Here is a 17,951-nt window from a genome sequence, read left to right as displayed (position 1 = left end):
ATTATTGTTGTTATTGTAGTTATTGTTGTTATGTTTAGTTTCAAGCCTTGGCAACCATCACCAAATGCTTTTAGGAACAGATAAGCAAGGTGAGTCACTGCTTTTCTCTGGAGAGAGAATACGAAGTCCTTTCGACACAAGGAAACTTCCATTCGTAGTTGCATGCATATGTGGAACACTGTCTGGTTTGGATAGTCTTTGACTGCAGTTTTGGTCCCCACCCTATAGTGCTCTAACCACTAAGCGATAGGATTCCACTGCAGATCAGTTCCTCAAGAGGGCATTGTGCTATCAACTTTGAAGTACACTACCTGCGTTGATGCACCTAATGACCCAATGACAAAATATCCTAAACATTGCTCAATTTCCGTTGAATACATTTAAATGCATATTTCCATACCAGTTCAGTCAGTTTACATTTTTCACACGGAGGTAATTAATATAATAATAATAATAATAATAATAATAATCGTTGCATTTGATATAGCGCTTTTCACGTCGGGTGGACGTCCCAAAGCGCTTCACAGAACACACTGTAAAGTGAATTGACTGTATATTTGTGGGCAAACGTGGCAGCCAATTGCGCACAGCAATGTCCCACAAACAGTCGTAGATTGAAAATGACCAATTTATTATTGTTTTTGGTTTTGGAGGGATTATTAGGCGTGTGGAGTAAGGAAACTTGCCCAAGGTTTTGCCATGCCTGGAATTGAACTCAGGTCTCTCACTTGCAAAGCGAGTGCTCTAACCACTGAGCTACAGGACTCCGATAGCAATATCTTGGTATCTTGCACAGATGCACTGAGTGATGGGGAGAGTTGAGAAAGAAGAAAAGGGAAGGGGGCAGGAGAATGGGAGGAGAGTGGAGGAGTAGAAGAGGAGAGAAGGAAGGAGGAAAAAGAGAGGAAGAGAAGAAAGGGGAGACAGGACAGGAGAAAAGAAGGGGGGGGGAAGCCAAAGTGGAACTCTGGAAAAATGTAGGTGAGAAGGTAGGAAAATGGGGAAAATAATTTATACTTTGTAAAGTATATTTGTTCCAGTTTTTGTTCTCACAGATCAGTATCAATTATATCCAGTTCAATTCAGTGGCATATATATATATACACAAGGTGACAGATATCATTATATCAGCCAGGATATCATTAGCCTGGCTGTGGTGCCACCCATGAATAAACAGCCCAACACCCCATAACAACAACTTGCATTTACATGGTGCCCTTGAAACCAGGTAGTGTCTTGGAGCCAGGTTACCAGGAAATGTAGTAGAGGCCAGGACACTGAACCCATTTAAAAAGCAGTTTGATGCAGTAATGGGGGACAGTAGGGTGGGTGTTGTGGAGAGATGAGATTGGATGGGCCAAAGGGCCTTCTTCAACCAGACCAATCTTGTCAGCTTGTGAAATTGAAACTGGATTGCTTTTCCGGAGGTAATAATTCCTTCAAAAAAAATAATAAATTGGTCTCTTCAATCCACAACTGCTTGTGGGACACTGCTGTGTGCAATTAGCTGCTGTGTTTCGTCCACAAAATATACAGTCAATTCACTTAACAGTATATTCTGTGAAGCGCTTTGGGACGTCCTCCCGACGTGAAAAGCGCTATATCAAATGCAAGGATTATTATTATTATTCTGTGAAGCGCTTTGAGAAGTCGAGAAAATGTGAAAAGCGCTATATCAAATGGAAGGATTATTATTATCTCGATGTGAAAGGCACTATACCAACAATAATATAATTCTTGCATTTGATGTAGCGCTTTTCACATCTCCTAGACGTCTCAAAGCGCTTCACAGAATATACTGTAAAGTGAATTGACTATATTTGTGGGCGAAATGCGGCAGCCAATTGCGCACAGCAGTGTCCCACAAACAGTTGTGAACATTATGAAATTATGAACATCACCCTTACCCCCTACATGTGGACAGCTCTAAACGCTGGTGTCACTGCTCTAGAGAGTTAACAGAAGCCTTGGCTGGGTACAGACAAAACATACTGTAATGAGATATTTACGATGGGAATTGCATCAAAATTTAAAAAAAGGGGAAAAAAAAGTAAGGACTATTATTAAATGTCCCAGAGGTAAGCACCACAGCCTTCATCGGTATTCTCAAAATCTACACCCATGAAGCCAGTTCACAGCCCTTTCCTGCTGGATAGTGCTTTAGTTTTACCTTTAAAAAGAAAGAACAATGTACAATGTTCTTGTACAAGTACAGTGAATTAGTATCCAAATGACAGTCACAAATGCAATTTGTTTATTTTTTTTTGGAGGGTGTGAGACCTCAAAACTCAAATAGTCAGATGGTGCGTTGCTAATCAGTAGCAGAGCTGGTCACCTAACTCCCTGGTTGTCTCAGTTGACACACTTTATGAGTTCTCAGCCAAATCCAAACCCATACGTAAAGTGTTCCGTTTCTGGGAGAAGTGAATGACGTCCATCATTCCCTGCTCAAATAGCAGCTTCTTCTTATTCATAGGAGGTGAGGTCATGTTCGCAGAAGTCCATGCTTCAGGTTGCCTTGTAGCAACTCTAGAAGGGGGCAGATTCATCACTAAATCAAACTTTATATTCATAGCAGTAAAAATTGCAATATTTGTAAATACATTCTGTTCCTTAATTATCATTAAGGAAATTGCAGTTGAAAATGTATTCTTACAACCTGGGCTTACAGTCAGTTGGTGTGAGTTACATTTCAGCACTCTTTCCTGTGGGTCAGAAGGTTGTGGGTTCAAGCCCCACGTAGGGACTGTGAACTCATCGTCCGGGCTGACACTTCCATGCAGTGCTGGGGGAGTGCTGCATTGTCAGAAGTGCCGTCCTTCAGATGACACATTAAACTGAAGTCCCATCTGGATATTCAGGTGGATGTTAAAAATCCTATAGCACTATTTGAAGAGGTAAGGGAGTTTCTCCCGTATCCTGGCCAACAAACCCCCAAATAAAATTGGTCACCATTTCATGGCTATTTGTGGGACGTTGCTGTGTGCAAATTAGATGCTTTGTTTGGCTACAAATCCACAGTCACTACACTTCACAGAAACTCTGAAGCCCTTTGAGATGTTTAAAGTTATAGACACTGTATCAAATCCAAATATTATTTTTATTATTAATGATAATGACAGGTTTGGGAATAAACTCCTTCCCCTCACACACATACATCCTTTGGGTGGATGGTTTCTCTTTCAGGCAGCTCACGGTTGATTTCACAGGCTTTAGTTTAAGTTTAGCAAGAACGAGACTTACTTTTCCAGTCGCTGCAAGTGCTATTTCATGTAGAATGTTTTTACTATGAAATTAATTTTTAAGCCAATATCTGCAAAGATCTACTCTCTTTGGCAGGATTAAAGACTTTCCTAATTATTGTTTGCTTAAAAAAGTGGGAATAATTAAGCATTTTGTGGGTGAAATGTGGCAACCAATTGCACACAGCAGTGTCCCATAAACAGTCGTGGAGCAATTATTACCCCCGGAAAGCGATCTGCCAATTGACCAGCAACCGGGTTCCTGCTTAATGCTAGGTAATCAGAGGCGTGTGGAGTAGGAAACTTGCAAAAGGTTTTGCCCTGCCTGGGAATTAACCCAGGTCTTCTCGCTTGCGAGTCGAGTGCAGTTACCACTATGCTTCAGGAGAAGGAAACACTGAGAATAAGTCCACTGATTCCTCTCCTCTAAAACCTTTATGTAGGAAACAGAATTTGTGGCTTCTACAAGGGAAAGGTAGAAATGAGGAGAAAGCTGAAATAGAAGCAAAACATTTCAGGATTCATATAACAAACATTTTGTTTATAGGACGCAAGTTACTGACAACAAAAGCATAGCTTTTAGCCCAAGACAGAAGAAGTTGCAATTGTAAGAGAATGAAAATATTGTGTTTTTCAATTGAAATCTGTCCCAAAAGTCAATGTTTTTTTTAAAACGTAGTCTTTTAAAGTAGATCGAATAGATGGACAATTGTATTTTCGTGTAACTTAATAAATAACCTTTTTGCATCAAATATGTCTCTAATTTATGGAAAATATCCTGAGGTATGTTGACAGTGATCTTGGTCATGGTCAGAGAGAGCTTTGGAGAATCACTGTAACATGCACTTCTCCCAGATGGGTCGGATAAAGGTGTTATTCTGCGTCCCTGCCTCTTCTTGAGCACTTATCTCTCCAGACATCAGTGAACCCAACTCACATTTGTCTTCCTCTATCTGGGTACCTAAAAGACAAGGAAGAACATGTTGCTTTCAATTGCTCCAGGCCTTTGGCTTGACATTTTAGTCCAAATCCAACAACAGTGACGGCATGTGGTTTTCGAAACAAGTAAGACATGTACATACAAGCCTCTTCATCATAATGTACCTGCGATCCTTTTAACTTATTTACAACTGTTTAATATCACTACATATCAACAGCCCTAATGTTTTTAGCAATTGACTGTAGGCTGCTGCTCAATAACCATTCATAGAATCATACACATTATAGCATTGCATCGAGCCAATATAATCTGCTCTTTCCAATAACCTTGCAAAACAAAGATATAATAAATGTACAATAATCAGATCATATCTCTTCAATTACTTATCCATTTCCAAAAGTAATGGTCTTAGCAATGACTTAGTTCAGTATGATGCTGAACAAACCCCACATGACCTCTACAATATAAATATAAGAATACACAAGAGGCACTGACCTCTTTTTGATCAATATAAATGACCTGGACTTGGGTATAATGGGGGGAACAATTTCCAAGTTTGCAGATGATACTAAGCTAGGAAAAGTAGTAAACAGTGAGGAGGATAATAGCAGACTGCAGGAAGATATAGACAGACAAGTAAAATGGGCAGACACGTGGCAAATGAAGTTCAATGTGGAGAAATATGAAGTGATGTATTTTGTGAGGAAGAATGAGGAGAGGCAATAAAAGCTGATGGTAGAATCTTAAAGGGTGTGAAAAATCAGAGAGATCTGGGGGTTCATATCAGTAAATCTTTTAAAGTGGCAGGACAAGTAGATAAAGCTGTTAAAAATAACATATGGGGTACTAGGCCTTATAAATAGGAGCATAGAATAAAAAAGTCAGGAAGTTCTGATGAAACTTTATAAAACACTGGTTAGGCCTCAGCTGGAGTACTGTGTTCAGTTCTGGGAACCACACTTTAGGAAAGATGTCAAGGCGTTGGAGAGGGTGCAAAGGAGATTTACCATAATGGTACCAGGAATGAGAGACTTCAGTTATCAGGAGAGGCTAGAGAAGCTAGGATTATTCTCCTTGGAGCAGAGAAGGTTAAGAGGAGACTTAATAGAGGTTTTCAAAATCTTGAGGGGATTTGATAGGGTGAACAAGGAGAAACTATTTCCACTGGCGGGTGAGTTGGTAACCCGAGGACACCGATTGATTTAAAATAGTTGTTAAAAGAAACAGGGGAGGTGAGGAGAAATTTTTTCGCACAGTGAGTTGTTCGGATCTGGAATGCATTGCCTGAAAGTGTGGTGGAAGCTGATTCGATAACAAGTTTTAAGAGAGAAGTTGATAATTATTTGGGGAGAACAAGTTTGCAGGGCTGTGAGGGGAGAGCAGTGGGAGTGGGATTGATTTGGATAGCTCTTTTCAAAGCGCCGGCACAGACACGATGGGCCGAATGGCCTCCTTCTGCGCTGTATAATTTTCTGATTCTATGATGTGAGAATTCAGACGAGGTTTGAAAACCATCAGTATAATCACTGCTATTTCTGTTATTCTCTATTTTATGAAACTAACAAGCTCCTTTACTCTCTACTGCCTTAGTGCTACAAAGTGGCACTAAGGCAACCCCATTTGCATGTCAAGTGTCTTATTCCATTAGTAAGAGTCATAAACTCTAATTTACAGAAAATGTATTAAGCGAATGTAAATTACCCATTTACAATGGAAGCAGACATTGCTCTCTCTCTCTCTCTCTCCTCCACCTCCCCTCAATAATGTTCTCTTTGACGATATTCATGAAACCAGGTCATGCATTGCTTTTCAGCTCAAGAATCACAGCTTTCATTTACTGACTGTCAGAATCACAGCTTCATTTTACACTTTATTTAGGAAATTGTCTAATTGCTTCTTGGCAATCGTCATTGAGAACAAAGTCCATGTTTGTGATGATCAACAAATCAACTGCTCTGTCACCCTGATATTCCTAAAAGTTTCTATGCAAAGAAATATGAAGCTCAAAGAATGCTTCAGTAAATGAGTTTGAGATTTGACTGAAGGGCATTTTTGTTGCTAAAAAACAGAAAATCAAAAGCCTTACATTTCATTTCCAGTACCATAGCAATGTCCTGCTTCTTGGCTACCTGATTGGGAAGTTTAGAAAGAAAGGGATGTCAGGAACACACTGAGAAAACATTTTTATAACACCCTGAACAATCTCAAGGCATTTCACAGTTATTACTGTCAATTTTGGGAGGAAAACAAGTCTGCCCATGAATAGCCAGGCCTCAGTTTAAAACTCTTCCAAAACGGTAATGGTCTTTGCCATGACCTTAGTTCAGTGTGGATGCTGAACTGATTCCTCAACCTCTACTTCAGTGGTGGCCAAGCTGAGGCCCAATATTCAATCAAGAACATTTATTTTGTTGGCCGATCGTAAAGATTGGCCACCTCTGCTCTATAGTATAATAATAATGATACATAAGAAGCACAAACCACGTGTGAGAGTACAGCACTGAACTGGATTGTGAGTCAAAGTTCCAACATGGGTCTTAAATCACAACTGGTCAGGTCATCTGGGCCAGACTGACACAGTCCAATCAGAACATCTAGAAACTTGTAGTTCCTGTTTAAAATATTATTACGCTTATCAAATTCATCACAAGCTCATCCTTAATGTAGCTGAGTGATGTGAATTTTCATTCAGGGCTCATTGATTCTTATACAAGTCGTTTTCTGTTTGGCAGTAAAATAATCATTATGTTTTTCTAGCTTCACTGCAGGTTTAATCTGCAGCAATTTCTATTGGGCTTGCTTAATAAGGAATCCTAATTGGGTCATCTCCAGGGATCTGGGAGTAAGTCACACGCTCCGTGTCGATCTGTGCCATCATTGATGCAAAAGTATTTTGGAGCAAAGTTCCTGGGAGTTGGTGTGACATACTATGTTTCCCTATGTCTATCCTGTCAGAAATCACTGAATATCGTCCCTCAGTGAAAACAATAAATATACAAATCTGACTGGGGAAACAAACAGGGCGTTTCTCCAATTATGGGTTAATTTTTGACCTTAGTCATGTGAGCTTCCAAAGAGAAATTCCCATTACAATCTCACAACCAATAAATTTACCCACAATCGGAGAATCCCTTCTGTATCTGCTGAGAGCAATTTGGTTCATCCAATACCAACTTGATGTGAATCCTTTCAATTGTGCTAACTTACTTGCTTGGTGATTTGCCAACTCTCTTGGAGCTTGGAATTTTCACTCAGCGTCAGAGTGCCACAAGATATAGATTCAGTCCGTTCACTGGAGACTTTGACTGCGTCGGCAAATAAGCTGCACAAATTTTAAGGAAAAAAATCGCACTGTATCTGTACTGTACTGAGGTCTTACTGCAGGTTCTACTGTATTATCAACCTTATAAAATTGCCCCTCTAGGGCAGATGTTTGTAGGTTCTGATGTCGAGCCATGGGGATCCTCATCCTCACCTACAAGGCCATTCACAACCTTGCTCCCTCCTACCTCTCCGACCTACTATCCCCCTACCTACCTGCCCGTACCCTCCGTTCCTCTGGCTCCAGTCTGCTCCACATCCCCTGCCCCAACCGCCCTACCATCGGTGGCCGGGTCTTCAGCCTCTCAGCCCCGAGGCTCTGGAATTCCATCCCCCAGTGCCTTCACCGCTTCCTCCCTTTCCTCCTTCAAGGCCGGTCTCAAGACCTTTCTCTTTGACCGTGCCTTCAGCTCCCCTCTCGACTCTCTACCCCCTCCTCGCTCCCTCCCTTCCCTCCCCTCACCCTGACCATTTCCCCTTGCTCGGGTCCTGACCCAACTGTACAGCGCCTTGGGATGTCCTCCCGACGTGAAAGGCGCTCTATAAATGGAATCTTGTTGTTTTTGTTGTTGAGGGGGAAGGTGAAGGGAGTGAGGGATTGAGGAGACAGTTTCAGAGTTTCGGAGGGTCGTGGCTATAGGCACGGCCACTGATGTTGGAGCGGAGGGGACAAGAGACAAACAGGAGGCTGGAACCAGCTGAGTGGAGGCAGCGGGTGGTGGAGTAGGGGTTAAGCAGATCAGATAGGTAGGGAGGTGCCACGGCATTAAGGGATTTGAAAACAAGTGAGAGGATCACTCCTTGTACCATTGTACACAACATCTGTTGCATTTAAGAGTTGCCTATAAGATGATTTAAAATACACCCATGTACTCACAGTTGGAAGTTACGTGCAGATTGACAGTTTTGACAGTGCAGTAAATAGTGTTTTGGCTTCTTTAAATTCCTACCTTTGTTGAGTATGACTTAGGTCCCTAAATTGGTCCATTGAACCCTCCATCTCTGGGTCAGAGAAAGTTATATTCTGTGGTTCCTGTTCCTGATGATTTGGAGTAATTGCAGTCAGTGTCTGAAATGCCCACATCTGCTCAGCAGCAATTCCTTGTAGATGGGTGTCCTCAGTAAATAGCAATGGAGACACGCCAGCACAACGTAATGTAACTTTTTCTCCAGTTTTATCCCGTATCTCAGTCTCTCCAGCTGTGTTCTGTATCTCAGTCTCCTCAATTGTGTCCTGTATTTCAGTCTCTCCAGCTGTGCCCTGTATCTCTGTCTCTGCAGCTGTGTCCTGTATCTCAGTCTCTCCAGCTGTGTCCTGTATTTCATTCTCTCCAGCTGTGTCCTGTATCTCTGTCTCTGCAGCTGTGTCCTGTATCTCAGTCTCTCCAATTGTGTCCTGTATTTCATTCTCTCCAGCTGTGTCCTGTATCTCTGTCTCTGCAGCTGTGTCCTGTATCTCAGTCTCTCCAGTTGTGTCCTGTATTTCATTCTCTCCAGCTGTGTCCTGTATCTCTGTCTCTGCAGCTGTGTCCTGTATTCCAGTCTCTCCAGTTGTGTCCTGTATTTCATTCTCTCCAGCTGTATCCTGTATCTCTGTCTCTGCAGCTGTGTCCTGTATCTCAGTCTCTCCGGTTGTGTCCTGTATTTCATTCCCTCCAGCTGTATCCCGTATCTCTGTCTCTGCAGCTGTGTCCTGTATCTCAGTCTCTCCAGCTGTGTCCTGTATCTCTGTCTCCACAACTGTGTCCTGTATTTCAATCTCTTCAGTTGTGTTCTGTATCTCTGTCTCTGCAGCTTTGACTTGTAGCTCAGTCTCAGAAGATTGCTTTTCTGTATTCTGGAGGATCTCCTGATGTTTTATTTTGTTGCAATGTAATTCATCATCTGTTCCCTGCCTACAATTGTTTCTTAGCTTAGCGTCAGCAGTGTTCCAGTGGCTGTTAAACTGAGGATTCACTTTACTTGAGTAATCCTCTGAAGCTGTATTCCTGAGCTCAGGTATTGAAACATCTTTCTGCTCTATTGCTTGTCTATGGCTTTCAGGAACAATATTTTGGAGCTCATTGATTATCTCATACATGTGAGTGCTATCCAAGGCTTCTGCTTCTCTGTATGGTGGGTGATCCCCTGGAAATATTTCTTCCATTTTAAATATTGGGAATTCTAGAACATCAATTTCACCTGAAGAGATCTCAGTTGCGTCCGTGTTTTCCGTCTTTTGTGGTCCATGTGACACATCCCCCTGGAGCTCCAATTCCAAGAGAGTTTTGATCAAAACCATTTTTTCCTTCTCAGACTGATGGTTTAGCAGTGAGATTCTAACTTCCTCTGCTGTGTGATTTTCAATAGACAACTGCAGAGGGTTATTGCTGTCCAGTGGTTTGGTGATCGTCCCATACAGACACGTGGGAGCTGATGGCATGGGATGAGAATCCTTAAGTGGCACTTTATTCTTGCTGGATTTGCATTCCACATTAACTCTGTCTTGCACCTCAGTGACTGCATCAGTCAGTGATTTCTTATTGCTTTCACGATAAACCTGGATTTCCTGACATTTTGGAATATTATTTACAAGCTCCTCACTTGCTTTGTCGGGAGAATTGTTCTCATTAGTTAGGTCTTTCAGTTGACAACTTAGACAATCAAATTCTTGTTGGGGATGGGAATCTATCATTTCAAATAGTTTCTCATCTCTTTCCAATGGTGGAATTGTTGCTTGGAGGTTCATTTCCCTTACCTCAGGTTCCTTTAGCTGATTGGCAATGTCAGGGAAATCCTTTGGCTCATCGTCCTTTTGCACAGCTTTGTCAATGCAAGTTTGGCATTTCCTTTTCATTTCAGCTTCCAGCTCAGTGAGACTGTCCTTCAATAGTCTTTTTTCTTTCTCAAGAGCATCAATTGAGACCTGATATCTTGTATTATCATCCAGCAATTCTGTGAGCATTTTTTGGAGGTCACTGTCCTGATCTTTTGCTACCTTGTATTTGCTTGTCAGGTAAGACTCCAGTTTGGAGAAATTGAGCTGTTCATATTCCAATATACATTCGATATCAGTCATGTTTAACTCAAGCATGTTCTTCTCACGTTCAATAGCATGCAAGGCAATCATGAGGCTTTCATTGCTGGCTTGCTGTTGAGTGTTGAAATCAACAGATTTCCTTTCATTGTTTGCATCAAGTGTTTGAACAGATATCTCTAGATTCTCAGAAGAAACTGGGAGCAGATATTCAGACATCTCTTGACTTATTTTGTGATCTCTGTGGCATCCAGGATTCAATGGCATCAGTTGTTTCTCTGTATTAGAGACAGTGACTTGTGAAGGACTTTTTTCTCTCTCAGCTTTATCAATAATTTCCTGAAGTTTTGTGTAGTTGGGTGTCAGCTCAGTTAGCTTTGTTTGAAGTTGTTGTATTTTGGCATCAGCTGTCTTTAACAGCTTGCTTAGATCAGCCATTCTTTCTCTACAGTGTATCTGTTGTTCTTCAAGCAAGTGCTTAAACTTTGAAAGAGCCTCTGTAAGGGAATCTTTGTCAATCTTATATCTCTCAACAATCAATTGTAAGCGCTTGCTTCTCTCTTCCAACTTCTTGATTATTCTTTGGAGTTTAGAAAAGTCACAGATCTGATCAGCTGGTTCAATATCACTCACTGCTTCTTGTCCGCTGAAGCATTTGTGATTTTTAACCTTACTCCCTTTTTCTTCTTTCGTGGGATGTAACCATGATTTATCTACAATGACCTTTAGAGTTTTATTTTCATCTAGAAGATCACCAACCATGTCTTCTAACTGGCATTTCTTGTGACGCAGAACCTCTATCTGATGTTTCAATTCACTTTCCATTTCACAGATGTGTGACTGCTCCACAGCAAGCACCCTGCCTTGCTCCGCCAGTCTAATTTCAAACCATTTTTTCTCTTCCTCGTACTTTCTAATGGCAGCTTTGAGTTTTTCATTGTCTTCTTGAGCTTCAATTGCCTTTTTCTGTGACTCCCTTTTTTCTGCATCGTACTCTTTCCTTTGCGTCTCCAACTGGACCTCAAGTTCACTGGCGTGAAATTCGTCTTTGGCGACTTTTTNCTCCAGTTCAAAAATGATGGCTTCCAAAAGGGCCTTTTCCTCATCATTAAACATGGATACCTTGTTGTAATCTAACTGTTGCTTGCAATCTGCTTCCTGGGAAGCAAGACTTGGGATGTCTTCACAATATGCGTTCTCTATCTCACTGACATCATCACAGTGCTCCTTTACTTTTCTCGCTCTTGTCTCCAATTCAGACACAATAGCGGTCAGCAAGCACTTTTCTGCCATGAGATTCTCAATATACAAGTGCAGACGTTTATTGCTCTCTACCAGTCCTTTAGACCTTTCCATTGGATGAGAATTCTTGAAGCCTGCTATTGTAGACTGAGAAGGAGCAGCTACATATTCATTCAGATTGCAGTGTAACTCAGCATCTGTGAGTTTGCCTTGCACTTCACAATTTACAAAGTCTGCTGTTTTATCTTTTTTCTCATCATGAGTCCACACCTTGCATATTTTGGTATCTTTCACAAGCAATTCCTCTGTTGTGGCATCTGAACAGTTATACAGAGCGTCTGCTATCTTCTGGGTGTGGTCATCAATCCTTTCTTCATCAAAGTACACTTTTTTGTTGCCGAGTAAATTGTTGACCGTCTTCTCCGAAGGCGGTTCATGCTTCTCCAGATCCCTCGGAAGGACTGAATTACCTTTCCACATTTTTCCATGCGTTTTTTGTGTGTCCTTTTCAGAGAATTCTGCAGTCGTTTGGCAATCGACTTGAATTCCCACGTTACTAACCTCTGGGATCTCAGACTTTACCTTAGACACCAGTTCAGTTATTGTGGTTTGCAGTAGCACTTTCTCTTGTTCAAGGTTCTTAACCGTCTCTTTAAGATCTGTGTTCTCTGTAAACATTTCTGACAGCATCCCTTGAAGATTGTCAATCTGATTGATGTACGTCTTCCATTGCTGGTTTATCTTGGCTTCCTTTTCACTGGAATGCAATTGTTCCTCTTCAAGAATATTCTTTAGGGTGGCAAGCTTAACATCCAATACCCCATTGCGTTCCAGGGACCAACTAATCGTCTCTTCTAGTCTCGTATTGTTACACTGAAGGTCTTTTATTGTCTCTTGCAGTTTGCTATTCTCTGAGTTAGCTATTCTTTGTTGGCTCTGCATCTGATCTTCTGTTTTACTTGAGAAGCATTTTTCCTCAGCAAGTTTATTCTCTAGATCAGAAATTTCCTGCTTCAGTTTTGCTTTCTCATCTTCATGCATTTCTAGCAGACAATTGTATTCTTTCATCTGCTTGACGATGTCTCGAAGAGAACATGCCTCTGTTTTCAGCAAGTTATCCTTGTGTGACTGTATCTCATTGAATTTGTTCTCTAGCTCAAAAGATGAGCTTTGAAGATTTCTGACGTCTGTCTCTATGCATTGGATGGAGATCTTAATTTCATTGCTAACTTCTATTAGATTTTGCATTCCAACTGGTAAAACATTTCTTCTGGAGGCGAATATTCTAAACTTTGATGCTTCAACCAATGTCTCCAACTCTGGAAGAGAGGTGTTTTGCTCTCGATGACATTCCTTCTTCTTAGAGGTCTGCAGAAGAGGTGGATTTTGCAGCTCAGACATCTCATACTTGTGGTTCTTGTCTTGTAACTCAGAAACACTGAAGCTAAATTGATGACTGTATTCCTGTAGTTCCATGATAGACTTGTAAAGACTATTGATTCTCCCACGGAGTTTCAGAATGGCATCCTGGACCTCAAAGGATTTTTCTTGCAGCTCAGAAACTGACTCTTGAAGTCTCTCATTTGTGGTCTCAGAAACCTCTAAGTTACACAGTGTTGCTTGCAGCTCTGATAAAGAGTCTTCAAATTGGTATTTGGTCTTATCCACTCCCCCAGCGTTCGACTGCAATACCTGCAATTTAGTGATTGATGGCTGATATTTGGTTCTGGTGCCCTGCAATTGTGAAATGTAATCTTCTAGCGAGTTGTTCTTCTCTTGAAGTCTGCTGATTTTGGCTTCTAACTGGGCATTACTTTCTTGCAACTCCATGACTACCATCTGAAACTGTCTGTTTTGCAATTCATAACTCTCCAACTTGAACATCTTCCCCTGTAACTCTAACAGCGTTGTTAGCAGCTCATTTTTGTAGTCCTGCAGACCATTGTAATTTTTCTGTAGAATGATATTCTTGTCGTCGAGTTTGGCAATGCTGGTTATGCAATCGTTGTGCTTTGCCTGAAGTTCTAAGATTGTGAACTGAAGTCTCTTATTGTCAGACTGAGTCATCTCGAGCTGAAAAAGCTTTTCCTTCAGTGCTGCAAGGGCATCTTCCATCTGGTACTTATTTTCATGGAGTTCTGATATGGTGGCTTGCATCTTCCAATTCTCGTGCTGGAGCTTCTCTTGTGCGTCGTTGTCCTGCAGTTCGGACACTGTCGTGCGCTGACTGGGGAGAGCTGCCTGCAGTTTGCAATTATTCTCTTCCAGTGCTGAAACAAACACCTCCAGCTGGTATTTCTTCTCTCCCAGTTCCGAGATTACCGCTTGCATTTGCTTATTTTCTATGTGTAGCTTTTCTGCAACATCCCGAACCTGGCTGACATTGTCCTGCATCTGTTTGTTAAAACTTTGCTGGTAGTCCTGCTTTTTCTCCACGTCCAACATTATATTCTTCAGTTGCTCGTTCTGCTCTTGCAGGTTTAAGACCCTGAGTTGCAAGTCCTTATTCTGAGTCCCGGCCGCCTCCAGCTCACAATCCTTTTCTCGGACAGAAGTTTCCAGTTGACTAATATTACCCCGAAGCTCCAAGATCATGCCCTGAAGTTGTTCATTTTTCACATTTAGTTTGTGCACTTCCAATTGCAGTTGACTGTTATCTCCCTTCACCTTATCTGCGGTAGTTTTCAGGTGGGTAATTGAACCCTGTATGTCGGAAAGGTGGCTCCACATCTTAGAGTTTTTCTTAATCAGGTCTGTAACCGTGGATTGCATCTTGGTGTTTCTTTTCTTGAGACTCATATTCTTTGTTTTGAAATCGTAGATTTGGGTTTCTATATCTAGACTGACTGTGCTAAATTGATTGTTCACACTCTTCAGATCTTCAATAGTTGTCTGCAAAAGCTCATTCCTCCTGTTCAGTTCACTTATTTCACACTCCATCTGGTCATTCTTCCAAAGTTGGTCTTTGAGCTGAAGGCAGAATAATATTCTATGAGAAAAAAATTTCAAGGCTGTGGGGTAAAAGCCAAGGAGTGGGATTACTTGGAAGCCTCTTTCAAAGAGCCAACAGAGGCATGATGAGCCAAATAGCTTTCTTCTGTGCTGTAAGATTCTCTGATTCTGATAATAGTCCTTATATTTGGTAAAGCCTTTCGTGTTGGGAGGATATCTCAAAGTGCTTCACAGGATTTAACTGCAAAGTGTAATGACTATGTGTCTCAGCGAATGAAAGCCGTAGCCAACTTTGTGCATGGCAATGTCCTAAAAACTCCCAATGTGAAAGGCACTAAATAAATGTAAATTTGTATTGTTTGAAATGAATGACCACAGTATGAGAATGTGGCACGACTCTTCAGTAGTACTCCTCTTGTTAGCTTACCTGTTCTGCCTGCCTTTCATATTCTTCAGTAGTTTGTAGATCACCCAGATATTTTTCCAGAAGTTCAATCCGACACTGTAGGTCCACGTTCAGTTTAACTTGGTGCTCATACTTTATCTTCCAACTGAAACAATTACTTTCCTCTGTAGCAATCTGTATGTCAGGCAAAATGTACATGCTTAGTGCCATATTGTTCTTGACTAATATTCTGTCTCTCTGTAGTTTAAAAGTGGAATTGAATTAGTTACAATTTCAGGTATGGTACAATTTCAGGGATGAGGTATGGGACAACAAATCCAGATTCCTAAAGCACACCCAAATTCAATTTCCGGCTTTAATAATTCTTGCATTTGATATAGCGCCCTGTCACGTCTTTGAACATCTCAAAGCGCTTCACAGAATATACTCTACACCTCCGCTCGACTGGTGCCGGCCTCCTGCTCATCCCTCGCACCCTCCACCCCACCATTGGAGGTTGCACAGTCAGCCACTATGCCCTGAAACTCTGGAACACTTTCCCTCAACCTTCCTCTTCAAGCGTGCTTATGGTCACCTCCCCTTCCTTGGCTCCGCCACTATTAAGTGCTCTGAGATGCGTGGAGGACGCTATATAAGTGCAAGTTGCTGTTATTGAAGTGAATTGACTGTATATTTTGTGGGCTTTCGGATGAGATGTTAAACCAAGGTTTCGTCTGCCTGTCCAGGTAGAAGTTAAAGATTCCATGGCACTATTCGAAAAAAAGTAATGACTGTTTGTGAAATATTGCTGAGCACAAATTGGTTGCCACGTTCACCCATAAAAACAGTCACTCCATTTTACAGTATATCCTGTGAAATGCTTTGGGACATACTCCTGATGTGAAAGGCACTGTACCCAATATATGGATTATTACTTATTATAAACTTTTTCTGAAACCCTTTATAATTCCTTGTTCCACCATCTGTGCTGGTAGTTTGTTCCTTATGCCAATCACCCAGCTACTAATAATAGCCCTGCTTTGGGAGCTGTGAGTCAAAACCTGACAAAATCTTATTTGGTTCCTGTCCAAATTATCCATTGACTTTAGATGAAGCAAACTACTATCACCAAACTACAGTCTAAATAAGGCAGAAAGTTACAAATCTTTAATACAGTAGATGGCTCATGTACTTGTCTGACTTTCTTACATTTATGTGTGCCAATCTGGTTCAATTGGTAGCACTTTCGCCTCGAGTCGAAGGTTGTGTGTTCAAGACTCACGTTGTAACTTGGACTTCATTTAGTCTAAGCTGATAGTGCTGTGCTGAGGGTGTGTTGCATTGTTAGAGATGCAGTCCTTTGAATGAAACGTTACACTGAGGCCCTGTCTGCCTGCTCAGATGGACATGAAAGATCCCATGGCACGATTTGAAAAGAGAGTTTCTCCCGGTGTCCTGGTCAACAATCTCCCAAAATAAAATTGGTCACTCACTTCATGGCTGTGTGTGGGATATTGCTGTGCACAAATTGGCTTTCCGTTTGCCCCCAAAACATAGTCACTATAATTTACAGTTAAATTTAAGATGCCCTCCTGATGTGAAAGGTGCAATATCAAATATAAGGATTAATATAACTATCAATTATTAATTATAAAGCACCTTTCATGTCGGGAGAATGCCTAATGTGCTTCACACAGCTGACGGAGAGTCTGAGCTAGGGGTAGGGGAAGCTGAGGAGGATCAGAAGGTGGGGAGGGGTAAGGCACCCAAAAGCATGGTCCAAAAGAAAGCTCTTAAGGGCTTACCATGGGGAGAGAATCTCCTGACCAAAGCCCACACATTATCAAAGACAGTTACACACCACTGTACAGAGAGGAAAGTTTGATACCCCTGCGGAATTACAAAGACTGTCCCCGAAATAAATGAAACAAGTCTTCACACTGTAAGAAATTAGAGCTCTCCTGATAATTGCTGCAGCTGTTGCTCACCACTCTTCACATCCACCGACAGTTTTCAATATCAAAGTCTGCTCTATTCAGAGTCTCTATAGAATTTAGTAACATTTTTGAGGCACGCTATGTGTTCAGTTTGGGGCCATGCCACTCTTGTGTGAAGATTAAGAAAAATTTTTGGACTCGCAAGTTTGGTGACTTGGAACTATCTTCAGCTGAGGGACTTCCCCAGCAACTAGGAATATGCAGATTTACAGCCATTGGGAGATTCAGGCTCCAGCGACTCACCTGCATTATATCAGAACTGATATTGCTTCTCCCCAACGTGTTGACTGGCTGAATTTCATTCTCTTGGATTTTCTGCTGTTGTTGCCTTAGTTCCTGTTGCTGTCTATACATTTGGGGAAAGACACAAGTAAATTAATTCAGTTAAAGTTTATAGTTAGACATCATTCAAGCGCTTTAGGGTTACTTATGGAGACATTATACTATTGAAGACTGACATGAAAATAAAATGGATGTAAGATAAAAGAAAACTTGTATTTTATATAGAGCCTTTCGCGTGGGAAGGACGTCTCAAAGTCATGCACAGGATTTATTGTAAAATGCGGTGACTGTGTATTTAGCAGGCAAATGATATTCAGAAAAATAAATTGCAATGGGGTCTAACCTCCAGTGTAATTTTAGAAATTCCTTAGTATGAAATAGGAATGTGTCTGGATAATGTGATGAAAAATCCATCCGCCCAGCCCCATCCCCCCACCGCGAACAGTTCTTGATACATTACTGTTCTTCATGAAGCTGGTCATGCAATACAACGTTGCCTCGAGACTTTCACCAGTCAGTTGAAAGGATAACAGTTTTACTTTGTATATTGTATTTCCAAAAAGGCCATGATCTT

The 17,951-nt window shown here is 41.3% G+C and overlaps 1 protein-coding gene across 1 annotated transcript in view; it reads right to left on the bottom strand.

Moving 5' to 3' along the window:
* Window positions 1–3,862: 3,862 nt before the first annotated feature.
* LOC103186532 (COP1-interactive protein 1-like) overlaps window positions 3,863–17,951 on the bottom strand; it is a 37,080-nt gene continuing 22,991 nt past the window's right edge. Inside the window, exons 3-8 of the mRNA XM_042334418.1 lie at window positions 17,339–17,441; window positions 15,141–15,293; window positions 8,454–14,731; window positions 7,390–7,504; window positions 6,269–6,311; window positions 3,863–4,203 (exon numbers count right to left, since the gene is read on the bottom strand). Of these exons, the coding sequence (XP_042190352.1) occupies window positions 4,073–4,203; window positions 6,269–6,311; window positions 7,390–7,504; window positions 8,454–14,731; window positions 15,141–15,293; window positions 17,339–17,441 (6,823 nt within the window). The 3' untranslated portion in view covers window positions 3,863–4,072. The remainder of the gene's footprint in view (window positions 4,204–6,268; window positions 6,312–7,389; window positions 7,505–8,453; window positions 14,732–15,140; window positions 15,294–17,338; window positions 17,442–17,951) is intronic.

The sequence above is a fragment of the Callorhinchus milii genome, unplaced genomic scaffold (assembly GCF_018977255.1).
Source record: "Callorhinchus milii isolate IMCB2004 unplaced genomic scaffold, IMCB_Cmil_1.0 Scaffold4, whole genome shotgun sequence".
NCBI classification, from domain to species: domain Eukaryota; kingdom Metazoa; phylum Chordata; class Chondrichthyes; order Chimaeriformes; family Callorhinchidae; genus Callorhinchus; species Callorhinchus milii.
The sequence above is the reverse complement of the archived record's forward strand: the minus strand, read 5'-3'. Positions and strand labels throughout refer to the sequence as shown.